The 15,620-nt window shown below is 36.5% G+C and overlaps 1 protein-coding gene across 1 annotated transcript in view; it reads left to right on the top strand.

Annotated features, from left to right (window-relative positions):
• The first annotated feature begins 4,376 nt into the window (after positions 1 to 4,376).
• Positions 4,377 to 15,620, top strand: part of LOC107738000 (voltage-dependent T-type calcium channel subunit alpha-1H-like) — a 105,533-nt gene continuing 94,289 nt past the window's right edge. Inside the window, exons 1-2 of the mRNA XM_016549660.1 lie at positions 4,377 to 4,626; positions 5,767 to 6,101. Of these exons, the coding sequence (XP_016405146.1) occupies positions 5,791 to 6,101 (311 nt within the window). The 5' untranslated portion in view covers positions 4,377 to 4,626; positions 5,767 to 5,790. The remainder of the gene's footprint in view (positions 4,627 to 5,766; positions 6,102 to 15,620) is intronic.

Here is a 15,620-nt window from a genome sequence, read left to right as displayed (position 1 = left end):
ATAATGAGATGCGAAGCCTGGAGAAATGAAACTAGAGGGTTAAAGCAGCTTTACAGATTGGAATGTACAGCTGCTATTCAGAAGATAGCAGTGATGTGACATGTTTGGGTGCCTGAAGGAGCCGAGTGTGACGAACACCTGATAGAACATTTGGATAAGAGCAATATTTGAGTACCTCCTGGATGAGTGCATAATGTGAGGTAGAAAGAAGGCGGCACTTGAAATATGCAGTTCAAATCAAGCTGAATCTCCTCTCTGAAAGGTCTTGAAAAGAAAAATAGACCTGTTACAGTACCAGAGATAGTGCTTGCAAATACTGACTGTGCAAGAACCAGTAAAATAGAATCCTTAAAATCCTAGAATCCTTTTGAATGACTTGCAATGATGAAAGGGAAGGAACGGAGGAGCAACTGGGGGTGGGACAGGATTAACCCCCCAAGGGATGATTGACAGGTCGATAGTGCTGCTCGCATCCCCCCATCTGTGAGCACGCGTCAGATTCTCTCACCACAGATATTGGAGCAGCTTTAGTTGACACAGCACAACTGTTGGATGCTCACCAAACTGTGCAAACCCCTTGGCCCCAGCAATCATCAAATCCATTTCGGTGTAATTTAAGACGCACACCTGTTTCCAGACTTGTCAATAGATCTATGGTCTTTATCTTCCTCAATTAAACAAGTGATGGTGTAGAGTTTGACATCTCAGTAAGTCATTAAAGACTAGCAACGAACTGTTCCTTAATACAAACTCTTCCTTATTACAATAAGAGATATGTAATAATGAGAATGCAAAATGAGAAATATACACACACGTACACAGAATGTATAGTATGTACGTATTAGGGTTGTAACGATATACCGGTATGACGGTTTATCGCGGTTTGACCGTAAACATTTGCATGTCTACGGTTAATACAAACTCTTCCTTATTACAATAAGAGATATGTAATAATGAGAATGCAAAATGAGAAATATACACACACGTACACAGAATGTATAGTATGTACGTATTAGGGTTGTAACGATATACCGGTATGACGGTTTATCACGGTTTGACCGTAAACATTTGCATGTCTACGGGTAAAAAAAACGAATGAAAAACACGCACGTGCAGCGGAGAAAATGACAAGAGACAGAGATCATATCTAATCTCCATCCCCCCCGAAAATAAGTTAATATCTGCAGTATGGGAATACTTCGGATATTTAAAAATACGAACGAGGTTGTCCTTGAGGACGGATCCAATTTGCAAAAAATGTGGACGCAAAGTGGCTGCAAAAGCAGGCAATACATCCAACATCTTCGCATCCAACACCATCCCTCCATGCAGATAAAGGTGTGTCGCATTTATAAAAAGTTATAAATTAAGGCCGTATGGTTTTCGTGATGCAGAGGGAATCCCGGTGCAGTTGTGAAAATGGAATTTACAGTATAACGAGGATGTCACGTAAAACGTGCAATCTGATGGATGGATAAATCGAAAGTAGCTAGTTATGATATGTGTCTGTGAATATTAAAGCGCAAAGAGACTGCTATATGAATAATCTGCTTGTTTCTGCATGTCTCTGAGTGGCGCCGTTTTATCTAACGTTACTACATACTGAAGTACGCAGACATAAATGGTGTTTTCAGCGTCTACATAAACATGAACATCACCAGAGCTGCTCTGAGAGAAAACTTAAACATTTCATAGTTTTATTTGAGAAAAACCATTGTCAAATACACTCTGAAACTCAAAAGTCCGCTACAACCCGTCAAAATAAAAGTTCGATTTAATTGGAAATTATGACAGAAAAATATTAGCATTGTACAATGTACTTCAAAGTTAAAATAAAAACAATAATAATATTCTTTATAATAAAATAATTTATTTAAACATTGTTTTCAAGGAATATCATGTTTGTCCATGTTTTAACTTTGCCAAAAATAAAAGGAGTTGTAAATTTTCATTTAAAAACATTAATTAAAAAGTGTGATATAGATATACATGAGCTGTACAGCTTTATTTTTTTTATAGTTTATTTATTTATTAATTTTTTCAGAAGGGAGACTTCAATACTTTCATTAAAATGGTTTCAAGTTTGTTGTAATAAAGGATTTGTTCACTCAAATAACTTGTTCTTGTTCTTTAAAGAGTCATTGTTACTGATAAGGATTATTGTTTAATATATACCGTGATATTTTCTGAGACGATTATCATACTGTGAAAATCTCATACCGTTACAACCCTAGTACGTATAATATATAATATAGTGTAATTTTTTAATGTCATATAATCATATACATATACAAACATTTTTATCGTATTAGCTTAAAAATTTAAATTTTTTGGATAGGCACATGAAATGATGCCTTGGCTTCATCTCTTATGTCTGATGATAATGTATTGTGAATTTCTGCAGTAGCTGGGCTCATGTGATATTCATTAAAAGCATTTTTTTTTCTTTTCAAATTATGTTTTGCTGTACTCATTTACAAGATAACTTGAGCGTGGAAGGAAAGCATGTAGACTCGCCCACTGCCTCTCAATAATGCATTCAGTCCATATATATTTCACTGCTGTTGTACAGCACATGTGCAATCTAAATCCAATAAAACTAGTGCTGTTATCAGTAGGGAGCACATGCTTACCCCGAGCTTAAGAGGTCATTCTCCTCGGAGCAGTGTATTGATTATCTGTGTGAAATAATTGATCTATTGGAGGTGATTTTTTTCAAAATGACAGTTAATTTGCTGAGAGTCTAGATACTATGGAAACAGTGATACTGTACAACGCTTTTCTCAGAGATTTTTTTTGAAGACGTATTGGGGTTGCAGAACGTCTAACCCTTTTGGAGCCAATATTGATTTATACTGAAACAATGGCTTATTATTCAGAAGGAAAGCATGCAGGGATTATTAAAGATACTGTGCAGAAACATATGAACATATCAGATATTTATTCAATGTAAGAGCACTTTGAATACATTTTTACTGCCATTTTTGACCAGCCTATAGCCAACTCTTATGAAATGTTAAAAACAACAAAATCCTCATTCAGTCAATAGTAAAGTATTATCATTTTTAATGCTTTTTTTTTTTAATGGATAATTAACTGATTCTTGGGACACTGGACAAAACATGTGCCCAACTTAAACTTTCAGAAAAAAAGTGTAAAAATTGTACCTTTAGGGGTACAACATCTTGTCACTGGGGCAGTACCCTCAAAGGGACACCTTTACCTCTAAATAAAGTACAAAGGTATGCCTTTGAGTGCACTGCCCCAGTGACCAGATATTGTACACCTAAAGATACAACTATGCAATAATAGCAGCGTTTCTGATAGTATCATGTCTTTTTTAACAAGCAATGTTATTTAATTGAATTTTCTCAGCTGATTTCACAGCTGTCTCTTGTTTTTTGTTTTTTTGGTTAACACCAGCAGATATTTAAAAGCATTTTTAAAAATCAGGTAATATAAAAGTCATTCTTTATCCTGAAGTTTCTTTTCATCTGCTTTGAGTTCAACAAGGTCAACCAGCTTCTGATGATTTTATTATATTATTATTAATATCAGGGTGCGAATTACCCTGAAGGATAAAGCCTTCTTTAGGGGGGTCAGACCCCCCCGTAATTCGATATAAAATCTATATATATATATTATTTTCTGTCACAACTGAAATGTCAGCTCCAACACATATTTTAAAGTATTTTACTTCTCTTTAAATAGATTCTATATTAGTAAAAAAAAATAATTTAAAAAATGGTAATGTGCATTTAATACATGCGTGATGGGAAAAATATAGCCTAGTTATTTTGTCGCCAACATAAAATTGTCTGACTGCGGTGACAATTCAATAGGTGGAGTCCATTCTGTAGTCTCACATCATTAATTAATTGGCGTAAATGCTAGATTTTTGATAAATATTTTACACTGAGTTTTGGTATTTGACAGTGTTGACACATATTGAGTGACTGGCAAGAGAAAAACACGCATTTGATGAGAAGCAGAGGCTTGCACCCAAACAAAGGTGAGTATCTCTGAACATGTTGAACGGATTTATCCGAATTAATTTCTTTATGCATACACTTTTATTATTTTCAATAGGCTAACTGTAGTCAGATTTTCCCGTGTGGCTATTCAGTGGATAGCCTATAATTATCATCAATGTAATTTAGGATTACACGATTTAATTTCCATCTAAGCATGTTTTCAGCATGTCTAAAGATATCCAGTCTTAATAAGAAAGATAAAAGAGTATCAGGTGTGAAGTAATGCGGGTAAAGCCAAAGGAAGCGTCACGTGCTGCTCGCGCGCTCTGCTCACTAGAAGTTTGGCGTGTCACATCAAGGGAGAATCCCGACCAACATAGATGCGCCAAACCCTTTCGCAGTTTTTTCTTTGGATAATGGCTGTTCTTGCTTCACATCTGAGATACTTTGACATGTTTTGGGATAAATCTCTCAAGATTTGTTCATTTTAAAGAAAATCGAAGGACTTACTCATCGTTAAGAGGCAGAAACTGCATTTGAAAGAGACAAATGGATCGCAACGAGTCTCAGTCTCTTACCAGAACGGATTTTTCTGCGGAACACTGAAAGTAAAGGAGATGCTTATGGGAACCTCCAATTCCTTATCTATAAGGTAACTTATTTGTTTTGTTTTATAAGTTGTGCTTAAAATCAATTTCCGTCAGGGTATGGGTATGTTTTTGTGTAGAAAAATAGAAATACTGTAGGCAGAAATAAATATTCTTAAGAGCATTATTTTTCACGGCAGCTGTGAGCAGATTTGTTGAGATATAATTTGCAAAACGTTTTTAAGCAACTTAATGACTATATGTATCGATTCATGATCCCTTTGTATTTTTTATATATGTAAAACTAGGAAATTGTGATGAAGCTTGCTATTGATCTGATGCATCTGACAAGCGCTTATCTCTTCACTGTACAAAACCGTGACAATCAACTATCCTTCATTTAATACATCCTATGGCAAGCCAATTTAACATTCAACCGTATGCACTAATATTTTATTTGTACTTAATTAAATATATTCGTTTTTAATTGCTAGTGATTTTTTACTAGTCACTATTTCACTAATAATTATTAATTTGATGCTATACTTATTTATTAAATACTAGTACTTATTTCAATAGTGACTATCTGTTCAATTGGTCACTATATATAGTTCTGCTATAACATTTTTAATTGAACTGTAACATAACCATCTGACTAGTCATTACATAAGACAAGCAAGAAATGTTACTAGTAACATTCATGATAGTGTTTCAGGTAATAGTATCGAATAAATGTGTGCTAGTAAAGCTGGAACAAACTCAGAGTAGTAACTAATGACTACAAATATGTACTAGTACCTAATAGTTAGAAGTAAAATGCTACCAGCAACAACGTTTATACATACTAGTTATGAATAGTTGGCATCTATAACTATAGATCTCTCTAGAATTCAGTGGCAACCATTCGTTACCATTGTACAGAGAAATAGTTACATACTACTGTTGAGATAGTGACTACTAGCAAATGAAAAAGTCCTATTTTTTAACTGAATAGCTAATAGCAGCTGCTCTAATAAGTACCCATATCTAATGAATAGTTACTACTAAAATTGAAGAAGATAATAGTTACTGTTAGATCATTACTAGTATTCCAAAATAAATACTGGGAACATAAAACAGATGCTAGTTAGTATTAAGGAATAATTGTTAAATCAGCTTGCCATACAGTCATTGTTCATTGGACATATTTGTTCTGTTAACTGTAGGATACCATTGTCAGACGCTTTATCATGACTGATGGCGAGGGGAGAGAACACTTTCATTACTTGGAGAGAGGAGAGGTAAGAGTTCCCATTTCAGCCCTGTACCGAGCGCCCAGTCCCAGTGAGGAAATCGGAGATGACGAGGAAAAGAGCAGCACATGGATCCCCGTCCATGAGAGCTCTCAGGCACAGGGGTCCAGGGCTCGGGACCCCACTCCGGATTTGGTCTCGGATGAGGAGGAGCAGCCCCCCTACCCGGCGCTCGCGCCTGTGGTGTTCTTCTGCATCAAACAGACCACTCGTCCACGGAGCTGGTGTCTCAGGATGGTTTGCAACCCATATCCTTTAAATAATGTTCCATCTACTATTTAAAAGTCAAGTATGTGGTTTTTGAAGAGTACGCTGACGACTGCGGCATTAATCATGCACAAAAATCGATCAGTTCCTATTTTGTTTTTCTTGGACCTGACAGGACTTCGGTATCAATTAAGATCTGTAGGTGTATGCTGAATGGCTGGCTGGTTGCCGTGGCAGCTTGCAGCTTCCTGTGTGTATTTTGACAGGAAACTTCAGCAAATAAGAGCTGATCTCGTTCTCCCACCGGTGTAGGCTTCCCAAAGATGCATCCTTTTGGCAGTGTTGCAATTAAGAGCACTATTTTATAAATAGCTTCATTAGCTGTAGGGGCGGCTCAAGCTCTCTGCTGAAGTGATGCACAAAATGCAGCCTGGCACTTTGTAGATATTGCTTTATGATCTAGATTATATACAGTGCTTATAATTTCTAGTTTTTAATGATGAATTGGACTTACTGGCCTCATTTGTGCCCTGCACTTCCTTCCATTTTGTGGTTTGCTTTTTGCTGCTTAGCCATAAAGCAAATTACTTTTGGGTTGTAATTGTTTTCATATTACATTTATGATGGCCACATTGTGGTCTGAAGTGCATTATGTATTTCAGCACTTTTTGACTGACAGCTGTAAAGTGTGCAATTAGACCCATGATTAGTGTAGATACACTTAATGGATTTGTTGTCATGTGGTTCTGCTACAGAAAGCACTCTGTGGGATATTTGGAGGATATGGAAAACCTCACTGCAATTTGTATTATTTCCGTGATTGTTTTGCGAACTACTTATTGTCGTGTGCAAATGCATTTTTCGTTGAAATCTTGTTTATGTGAGTCGTTAACATTTTTCATGGTGGGGCACTTTGCATATAATGCATATAAATGACAGCTTCCGTTGCTCAAATGTCTGTTGGATTATTACAGTATAATCACCATTAGGATCTGTGCACCAAGCACGCAGTTCTGTGTGCAACATTACAGAAATGGCAATGTGCCTCACTGCATCATTCCACTGATTATTTAGACAAATGTACTGAACAACAGAAACTGAAATGTCGTGAGCATCAGCCATTTGTCGCCCCCCATCAAGGCACAAAAGGAAATTTCAGTTTTTAAAACAGCTGGTTATTTGTTTTATTATTCATAAGTTTGGGTCATTTATATTCTTCTGTCTTTCGATCTCTCTTCTGCTTTACTGAGCCTTCTAACTAAAACAGTGAGTTTTTTGTGTGTGGCTGTTTTGGGGTCAGTTTAATACGCTAGCATTAGTGTAGCAGGCTTCAAATAAGCATGCTTGTCAGATGAAAGTATGTATCATCTTTATTTTGATTAGTCATACATGAGCTTTCCCGCCCTCAGGCACGTGTTGCAAGGCCATAACACTTATTTACTGTGGTGATGATTAATTGGTATTCTGACATATTGTAGACATCAATGGCAGAACTGGGACTGTGTGTGTGTCGTTTTTTGAAATCGATGCCAACACTTCTCCAAAAAAATTGGTTTGAAATAGTACATTAATTAAACATGATTCCACTTATTTATATGATCATTATTGCCTAGGTTATTGAGTTTGCAATCCTGTTTGCAGGGGCACTTGCCTTTTAAGCAGGAAGGCATAAATGTGTTTTTGTGAATTCAGATATAGATCATGTGTGCAGTGTTCACGTTGCCATGCAAGTATCCTGTTGAGACGTACACCTGGACCACAATGACAACATTCAGTCTGTTCAGAGCAGGCATGTTGCCATGTGCGTGCATGGCTGCATCCAAAGTCACATACTCTTGAGTAGGTACTTCTTTTGAATTTCTGAAAACAATTTCTGTATAGTATGAATGTGTGTAGCACGAATGCAGTCCAGACATACTGCATCAGTCATGTGATCTACCAGTGCCAGTTGCATCACGTCACAGGGATAGTAAAGTGTCCATCAGAATCTTACAGGAACTAGTACCGTAAGTTATATACAGATACTTTTCACCTACTGTTTTATAAATACTGTGAATTTGGATATACTGCTCTTTTCACATTGTTTTATCACCTACTATATATTAGGGAAGCATGCAATTTCAGGTGGGGAATTTATTAAATGGATAGTTCACTCAAAAATAAAAATTCTGTCATGTTGTTCTAAATCTGTATGGCTTTCTTCCGTTTGTGGAACACAAATATTTTTTGAATAATGCTTTCACTGTTTTTATACAATAAAAAGTCAGTGGGGTCCAAAACAATACTACTTTTACTTTTTTGGATAGACAGAAAAACAGATGTTTTTCAGAATACAGGTTTAAAACGACATGAGGGTTGTAAATAATGTCACAATTTGTATTATTGAATGAACTGTCTATTTAAGAAAAGATGTGCTAATTGAGAAAGACTGTTTAACTGGGTGTAATTGGATTAAAACTAGATTAATTTCATTAGCTTCCGTGTTCATGAGGAAACACATCATCAAGAGGGTTCATAGTGTTGTAATTTAAATAATCCCAGATTTTGCTCAGCATCATACAAGGTGCTGATTACCAAAGAAACAACAATGATGGCTATCAGTATCATTTCCTCTATTATCAGGAAATGTTTTCCTGTACACTAGTACACAAGCCAGCTTGTCTTGCTGCAGGTTTTGATCTTTTTTCGCTTAGAGCAACTTCTCACCATTAAATGGAAGCATGTGTTCACGGTGTGGATCATTCAGTTTGACGGTAAAGCTCAGCACTGTGGGATAGGTCATGGGTTGTGCATCACAAAAGAAACAAAGAAAGTCTGTGCTAGCAGAGAAGGGGTGAGAGACAGAGAAAACAGAGAGAGATTGCAGTATCTCAGCATGTTCTTGTTTTTGAAACCCCACTCAGGGCACAACACAGACAGGAACAAATGCACTTATAGCTTCAAGTCATAAGCCTACCGTAAGTTCTGATTTAGGACGATCATATTGCATCTGCATTGTGTTTAAAGGATGAAATTAGAGTGGACATTTGGAGATCTAATGCTGTTTTGGTTGAAGACAGCAGAGTCTGATGGGAACCGGTGCTTGTGTAACCTCTAGTCTTTGAATGTAGCTATAGGAAAGGAAGCTGAATGATTTATTGGTCTAGGGCATATGGAGAAGGAGGAGTCAGTCACAGCCAAAGCATGCTGATTAGAGGAGCGTTTGAGGATTAATATCAGTTCAGCTGGATTTCTGTATATCCTTAGGCCTGCGGCTCGCAGAGTGTTTAGCGCAATGGCGTGGCACTAACAAGGTCCGTACAAATCTGCTGTCGACGTCTTCTCGCTGTTTTATGACTTCAAATGTACAGAAGCGATAAAAGCATGGATGTCTGCTCCTTTAAAGAACAGCCTGTACACACGATGCAAATTTATTAACTGTTTTGGATCTGCAGCACATGCGAGCTTCATGGGTCAGGTCACGAATGTAAACATTGATGCAAGTTTAAACTTTCATACTGATCCTCAAGGGTGGTAAAAGCTCTGGATGGCATTTTTTGTAGTGCTGTGTGTTTGCGTCTAGATAATGATAATGGGTCTCAGGCTTAACAATGACAGAACAACACTTACTCGTGCCAAAGTCACTGAGGGGCAACGATCTGGATGTGTAGTTTAGACTTGCCTTCAAGATTACAAATGATACAGCAGGTGGCAGCCTGTTCCCCAAAAGCAATTTGGACAGATTTCACATGTTGGGGTTAGGATGGCCGATACTGTAGCTTCAGACTGACACCTCGCTTTTCAGACTGATGAGATTTGTAAAAATCGACGTGTTTCAAAAAGGCGGGGCATAGAGGAGAAACAATAATGTACAGTATGTGGAAAATAATGTGTTTTTTTAACCTTAAACCGCATAAACACATTTCATTACATCAAATACACAAAATAATGTTCTTTTTAGCAACATATGACAACATATGACCCCTTTAAAATGCTGCTTGCTGGAACATCAGTCTCTCAAGTGATTTAGAGCTTCTTTATTTAAAAACAGAGACAGAGTATGTAAGAAAACGTGTATCTTAGCAACAGTTTTCTATATTGATATGTGTGCAGAATTTTAATCAAAGTAAAATGCAAAACTGCTGTAATCAGTGCTGATCAGTGCTCAGCAATTTCATCAACAAAGACAAAAATGCATGATAATAATTAAAGATTTTAATTAAACTGTATTGATGATGAAAATAAGGTGAGAAAAAAATAAGATATTAACAATGCATTAGCAGTTACAAAAGAAACATGTAAAAAGAACTGCTTTTAGTTAAGAGCTGGTAAACTGAATCATTTTGCTAGCTGGTTAGCACACTCAAACACATTGCTGTAAGAGATTAATCAGCTATATTTGCACAGACAATGAACCAAATGGAGTCACAGTCACAGCCTTTGCCAACTGAGTTTATCAACAAAGATGTTAGCGGTTATGCTAACATGACTAGCACCTACTTACCTGTTTTTCATCAAATCAGGGCACTTATCACATCACATAATTAATAAACAAGAGCCAAGCTTATATGCCCCCACCTTTCCTTTTGTCCACCCCTTATCAAATATAAAAATCGTGTTGACAAGGAAAGCATATTTGAGTATTTAATAGCCTAAAGTTCAGCTGTTAATCTGCTTCCTTTTATACCCTTATGAAAATGTACCACGGTTTTATACTACAAATAAAACCAAAAAACCATGGTTACTATAGTTAAACCAAGGCAACCACAAATTAATTATGGTTTTGCTACGCAAACCATAGTTTAACCATAGTATTTGTAGTAAATCTGTGGTAATGCAAATGGTGATTAATATGCCAAAAACCATGGTTACTACACTTTTACTATAATAAAACTATGGCTACTTTTCATAAGGGTATGCCAATGTAAATTGTAATATAATGTTTATGTTGTGGATATTTTATATAATGATTTATATACTTTATATAAATGTGGTGTATATTATGCGTTTGCCAGAACTAAATAACCAGCCAGCAATTTTTCTGCTATTCTAGTAGATCAATCCCTGCTATGACTAGCACCTACTTACCTGCTTTTTAGGAAATCATGGCACCTATCACCAGTGTTGGGAAGGTTACTTTGGAAATGTAACAGGTTACAGATTACAAGTTACCCTATTTAAAATGTAATAGTAGTGTAACTTTTTCAATTACTTTATTAAAGTAATGTAACTGATTACTTTTGATTACTTTTTGATTACTTTTCTAAATTTCTAATGAATGTTTATTTGCAACTGTTAATCATTTTCAAACATTTACACCATGCAGGGTTAACCTTACAGTAGTGCTCAACACTGTCAGACTTTCAAAATCCTTCCTCACTCGAATTAAGATGATCAAATTTGAACACATCCACCACAAAATCAGGTTTTAGTACCGCCTTTTACTTTGAGATTGATCTGAAGTTCAATGCAGATTTAAAATCATAAGAAATAGTTTACTGATACTGTTTTTGAAACCAAATCTTTGCATAACTATAGGAAACACTGCATCTAAAAATGATTTGGAAAAAATAGTTAATTTAAAAATAATAATAAATATTCCGTCCGCGTTAGGCTATAGGACTTCCGTTTTTATGACTGGATTCTACGAACCAGTCTGTGTTTTCCGCATCGCGGAAATTATAGGGCCATATGTCAGAGTAGTCAGTGCAATTTGGGAAATAAATCAATTAAATCTGTATGTGGATGTGTGTAAATATTCAAATGTAATCCCCTTTGTAATCGTTAACATTTTCATAAGTAACTGTAATTTAATTACACATTTTTTCTTAGTAACTGTAACTGATTACAGTTACATTTATTTTGTAATTAAATTACGTAACGCCGTTACATGTAACTAGTTACTCCCCAACACTGCCTATCACATACCTATTCATTAGCAAAGCATATATGTTTTTGTTTTGTAAAATTTCCCCTCGCTTTTTGTTGCTCTGCCTCTGGTTAAATATGCAATTCCTGTTGACTATGAAAACATATTTATGTATTTAAAAGCCTAAAGTCCACCTGTGCATTCAGTTCTTATATTATGTTTGTTTATGGATATTGTATAATCTCTTTTGTATAGGATGTGAACTGAATAACCATCTAGCAAAAAGGTTCACTTTACTGGCATTTTTCTAATGTAGATCAATCCCTGTTATGACTAGCATCTCTTTACCTGCTTTTTAGCAAATCAAGACGCATATCACATCACATAATTAATATTAATGAGTCAAGCATATAGATTTTTAATATATCCTCTTGATTGAGAATATGCGAATCCTAATAACTAGGAAAAAGCGTTTGAGTATTTAATAGCCTGCTGCATATTTTATTAACATATTTATGAGTGAGCTTGTAGCACTGGGGCCAACAGGTCCCACAACAAGACAAAATCCTCTCTACTCACTCACTCAATGTATATCCTACATGTCACAGACTCCAAGGTGTTGTTGATTTCAGCGGTTATTGATTTGGTCATGTAAGGTGTGGTGCAATAGACTCGTGTGATTTATTCTCAACAGACGGTTATAAACTAAAGGCAGAGAAGCAAAGGGCATAATTGAAAAACTAAGTGGCAATCGATTTTGAAGGCTGCCATGGACGGGTCCCTCTGGTGAACCTCAAATCCACCTGGCCCTGTGAAGTGTTTATACGAGGTGAGAACTGAAAGGATGATATTTGAGTGGCTGGTGGGAGGTGGCTGTTTAGGTCGCAATGGACCTCCCTGGGGAGCGGCGGCCAGCTGGGACCCGCTCCATTTGAGGGGGACGGATATATTCCAGGCTCATGAAAGAGCCAACAGTGGCATGGAAAAATTTCCCATCTGTGGAAATGAAAGCGAGTCTTAAAAAGCAAGTAAAACCATGCTTGTCTCAATAGCACTACTTCTTTTTATCATCTGAGGGGCCGTGTCTGTATTTGAGTTTCTGTAAGTCTCGCTTATAATGCCAATTGTGACAGGAGCCACTTCTGAAGCATTCGTTCCCAAATCCCAGCATGCTGTCGAGCCGGGCTCCTCTCTGACAGAAATGTTTCACTGTTGTGTTGATTCAGCTGCCATCTCACACTTTGAATATAGACCACACACAAATGACAGTGTGTTAAAAGCTGTGGATCAGGTGTTGATGCGAGTTTGAAATGTACATTGAGAGTGACAATTGGACACAAGGAGGGCAAGGCTCAGTTGATTGAAAATGACAATAAAGCATTGTTTTATGTTTCTGGTTCAGCAGATTTTAAATCCACTCAAGAGTAAATTTTGTGTGAATTGAGTTTTGTTGTTACGTTGTCGTCCTTCTCCGTTTGTTTGTCTTGGGATTTCTGTGTGGATAATGAATAATGCCCTTTTTATGCAAGAGATCTCTTTAAGAGACTTGACGTCTAAATATGCAGTCTTATGGTGTCAAGTTTATGAAAATAATATGAATTTTTAAAGATGTCACTGTATGTTTTGGAGTCACTTTGTGCGGCATTAAATACTGCCAGATATATCAGAGTTCAAACAGGATGAAAAGTAGTGCATGCTGATCTTTCCTGTTGTGATGAAATATCTGTGCATCTGATATCATTTCCTTTGGCCTTATCCAGAAATTAAATTATTAACGATTACTGCACTGCTTATATGGGAAGGAATGATTTGCTTGGGTGTGCAACATATTGGTCTCCTTCAAATCTGCACATTAGCATCTGTCTCTTATTTGCATCAAAATTACATCAACCTCATGTTGTTCCAAACCTGTATAAATTTCTTTCTTATATTAAACATAAAAGAAGATATTTTTAAAAATGTCTCAGTCAGTGAAAGTCCCCTAGTAAAAAGGTAATATAATTTAAAAAATAATTTTATTTCAAACAAAGTATAGGTCAAATCTATTAACATATTTACTGACATATCGCTCAAGACTTACTGATATAAAAATTTTAATTTGGAGTACTACATTTGCACAATGCACATTTCTTAATATTAAGCCTAAAATGTGTTTTAATGTCACTATTAATGAGGACCGTATGATCTTTGAATAATATCGGTCTTTAAATGCAAGATATTTAAAGTGTGCTTGCAATAGTTGTACTTTAGCACAATCAAATATACTTCAGTATATCTTTAGTTGGACTTCAGCACTACTTCTGCACAATTAAAGTGTGTTAAGCACAAAATTAGCGGTTCCAGTTTAGCAGACTAAACTATTACCAGTTTAGTATACCAACAATACAATTGCAGGGTATAAGTACATAAATGTTCATTTGTTTGTAGTATACTTAGCATGAAATAAATTTATTTCCAATACATTTTAGTATATTTATTTTTCACTATAGGGTCAAAAGAGTCCAGTGTTGTTTTGGACCCCATTGGCTTTCATTGTATGGATGAAAACAATTGAAACATTCCTCAAAATATATATGTTTGGAACAACATAAGGGTGAGCAAATGATGACAGAATGTTCATTTTTTGGGTGAAATATCCTTTTAAAATAAGTCATAGTTTAAAAAGAAGTGCATTTTCTTACTCGTATAAGAAAAGCCCCGGTGATTTCGTAGTCAGATAGAAACTATGAATAATGTTCTTTGTTGGGCACCGTTCCCCACATCTTCACACCTGCCTCAACTGGTCTTGCTGTTTTATGTAAGCTACATCTCCTGCTTGGCTGTCAATCATGTGAGTTTGTGCACTGCATTCTCTGTGCACGATGAAAGCAGAAACTGATGAATAAATAAAAACTGCATTGCAAAAACTGGTGCTAACGGCAAGGTCTTTGTCCGCCACACTGAGGTTGTCATGGCAATGTGGACCACTAGTTTATATGGGGCTTATGAGGCATGTTCTCAGCACAGCAGCGTATTTTGCCGCATGACAGAAAGACAATGTCCGTTCTGTATTTAGATCAAATTTAAAACAGAGCTTTTATGGGATGACACATTGATACGTGAAATTCAGGACATCCCATTACAGCGAAAACTTTAAGATTGTGCATGCGCACAGTATTTGCACTGGAAATGAATTATTAGGTAGTTTCATCAAAGGTAAGTTGGGAGGGGCATGTGGGCGGCACTTTGGGCTTTCACTGTTCTGTATTTAGATCAAATTTAAAACAGAGCTTTTATGGGATGACACATTGATACGTGAAATTCAGGACATCCCATTACAGCGAAAACTTTAAGATTGTGCATGCGCACAGTATTTGCACTGGAAATGAATTATTAGGTACACCCCTTCATCCCGAAAGCATGGGCTTTGCTGAGTCAATATTATACATTATTAATGACCTGGGTTATTAGATGGTGTGGAGAGGGGGCAAAGGGGAATTGGGGAGGGAGAGGACAAGTTGGAAAATGAAAATTCCATTTGTACCAATTTATACCCGCAGTGTTCATTTGTGTTGACAGTCAATGAAGACGAAGAAGAGGATGATGTGTTCTCCCGGCGCTTATTAATAATATAGTCGCACCGGTAGTGACGTCATGGCTGTCGGCCGGCCAACAAGTTGTTGGTGTTTTTTCAATGTATGCTTCAGACACGGGTCACGACGAGGCGTTCCCC

Source organism: Sinocyclocheilus rhinocerous, unplaced genomic scaffold (assembly GCF_001515625.1).
Source record: "Sinocyclocheilus rhinocerous isolate Xijiao unplaced genomic scaffold, SAMN03320098_v1.1 scaffold461, whole genome shotgun sequence".
NCBI lineage: Eukaryota > Metazoa > Chordata > Actinopteri > Cypriniformes > Cyprinidae > Sinocyclocheilus > Sinocyclocheilus rhinocerous.
This window is presented reverse-complemented; position numbering and strand designations above follow the sequence as displayed.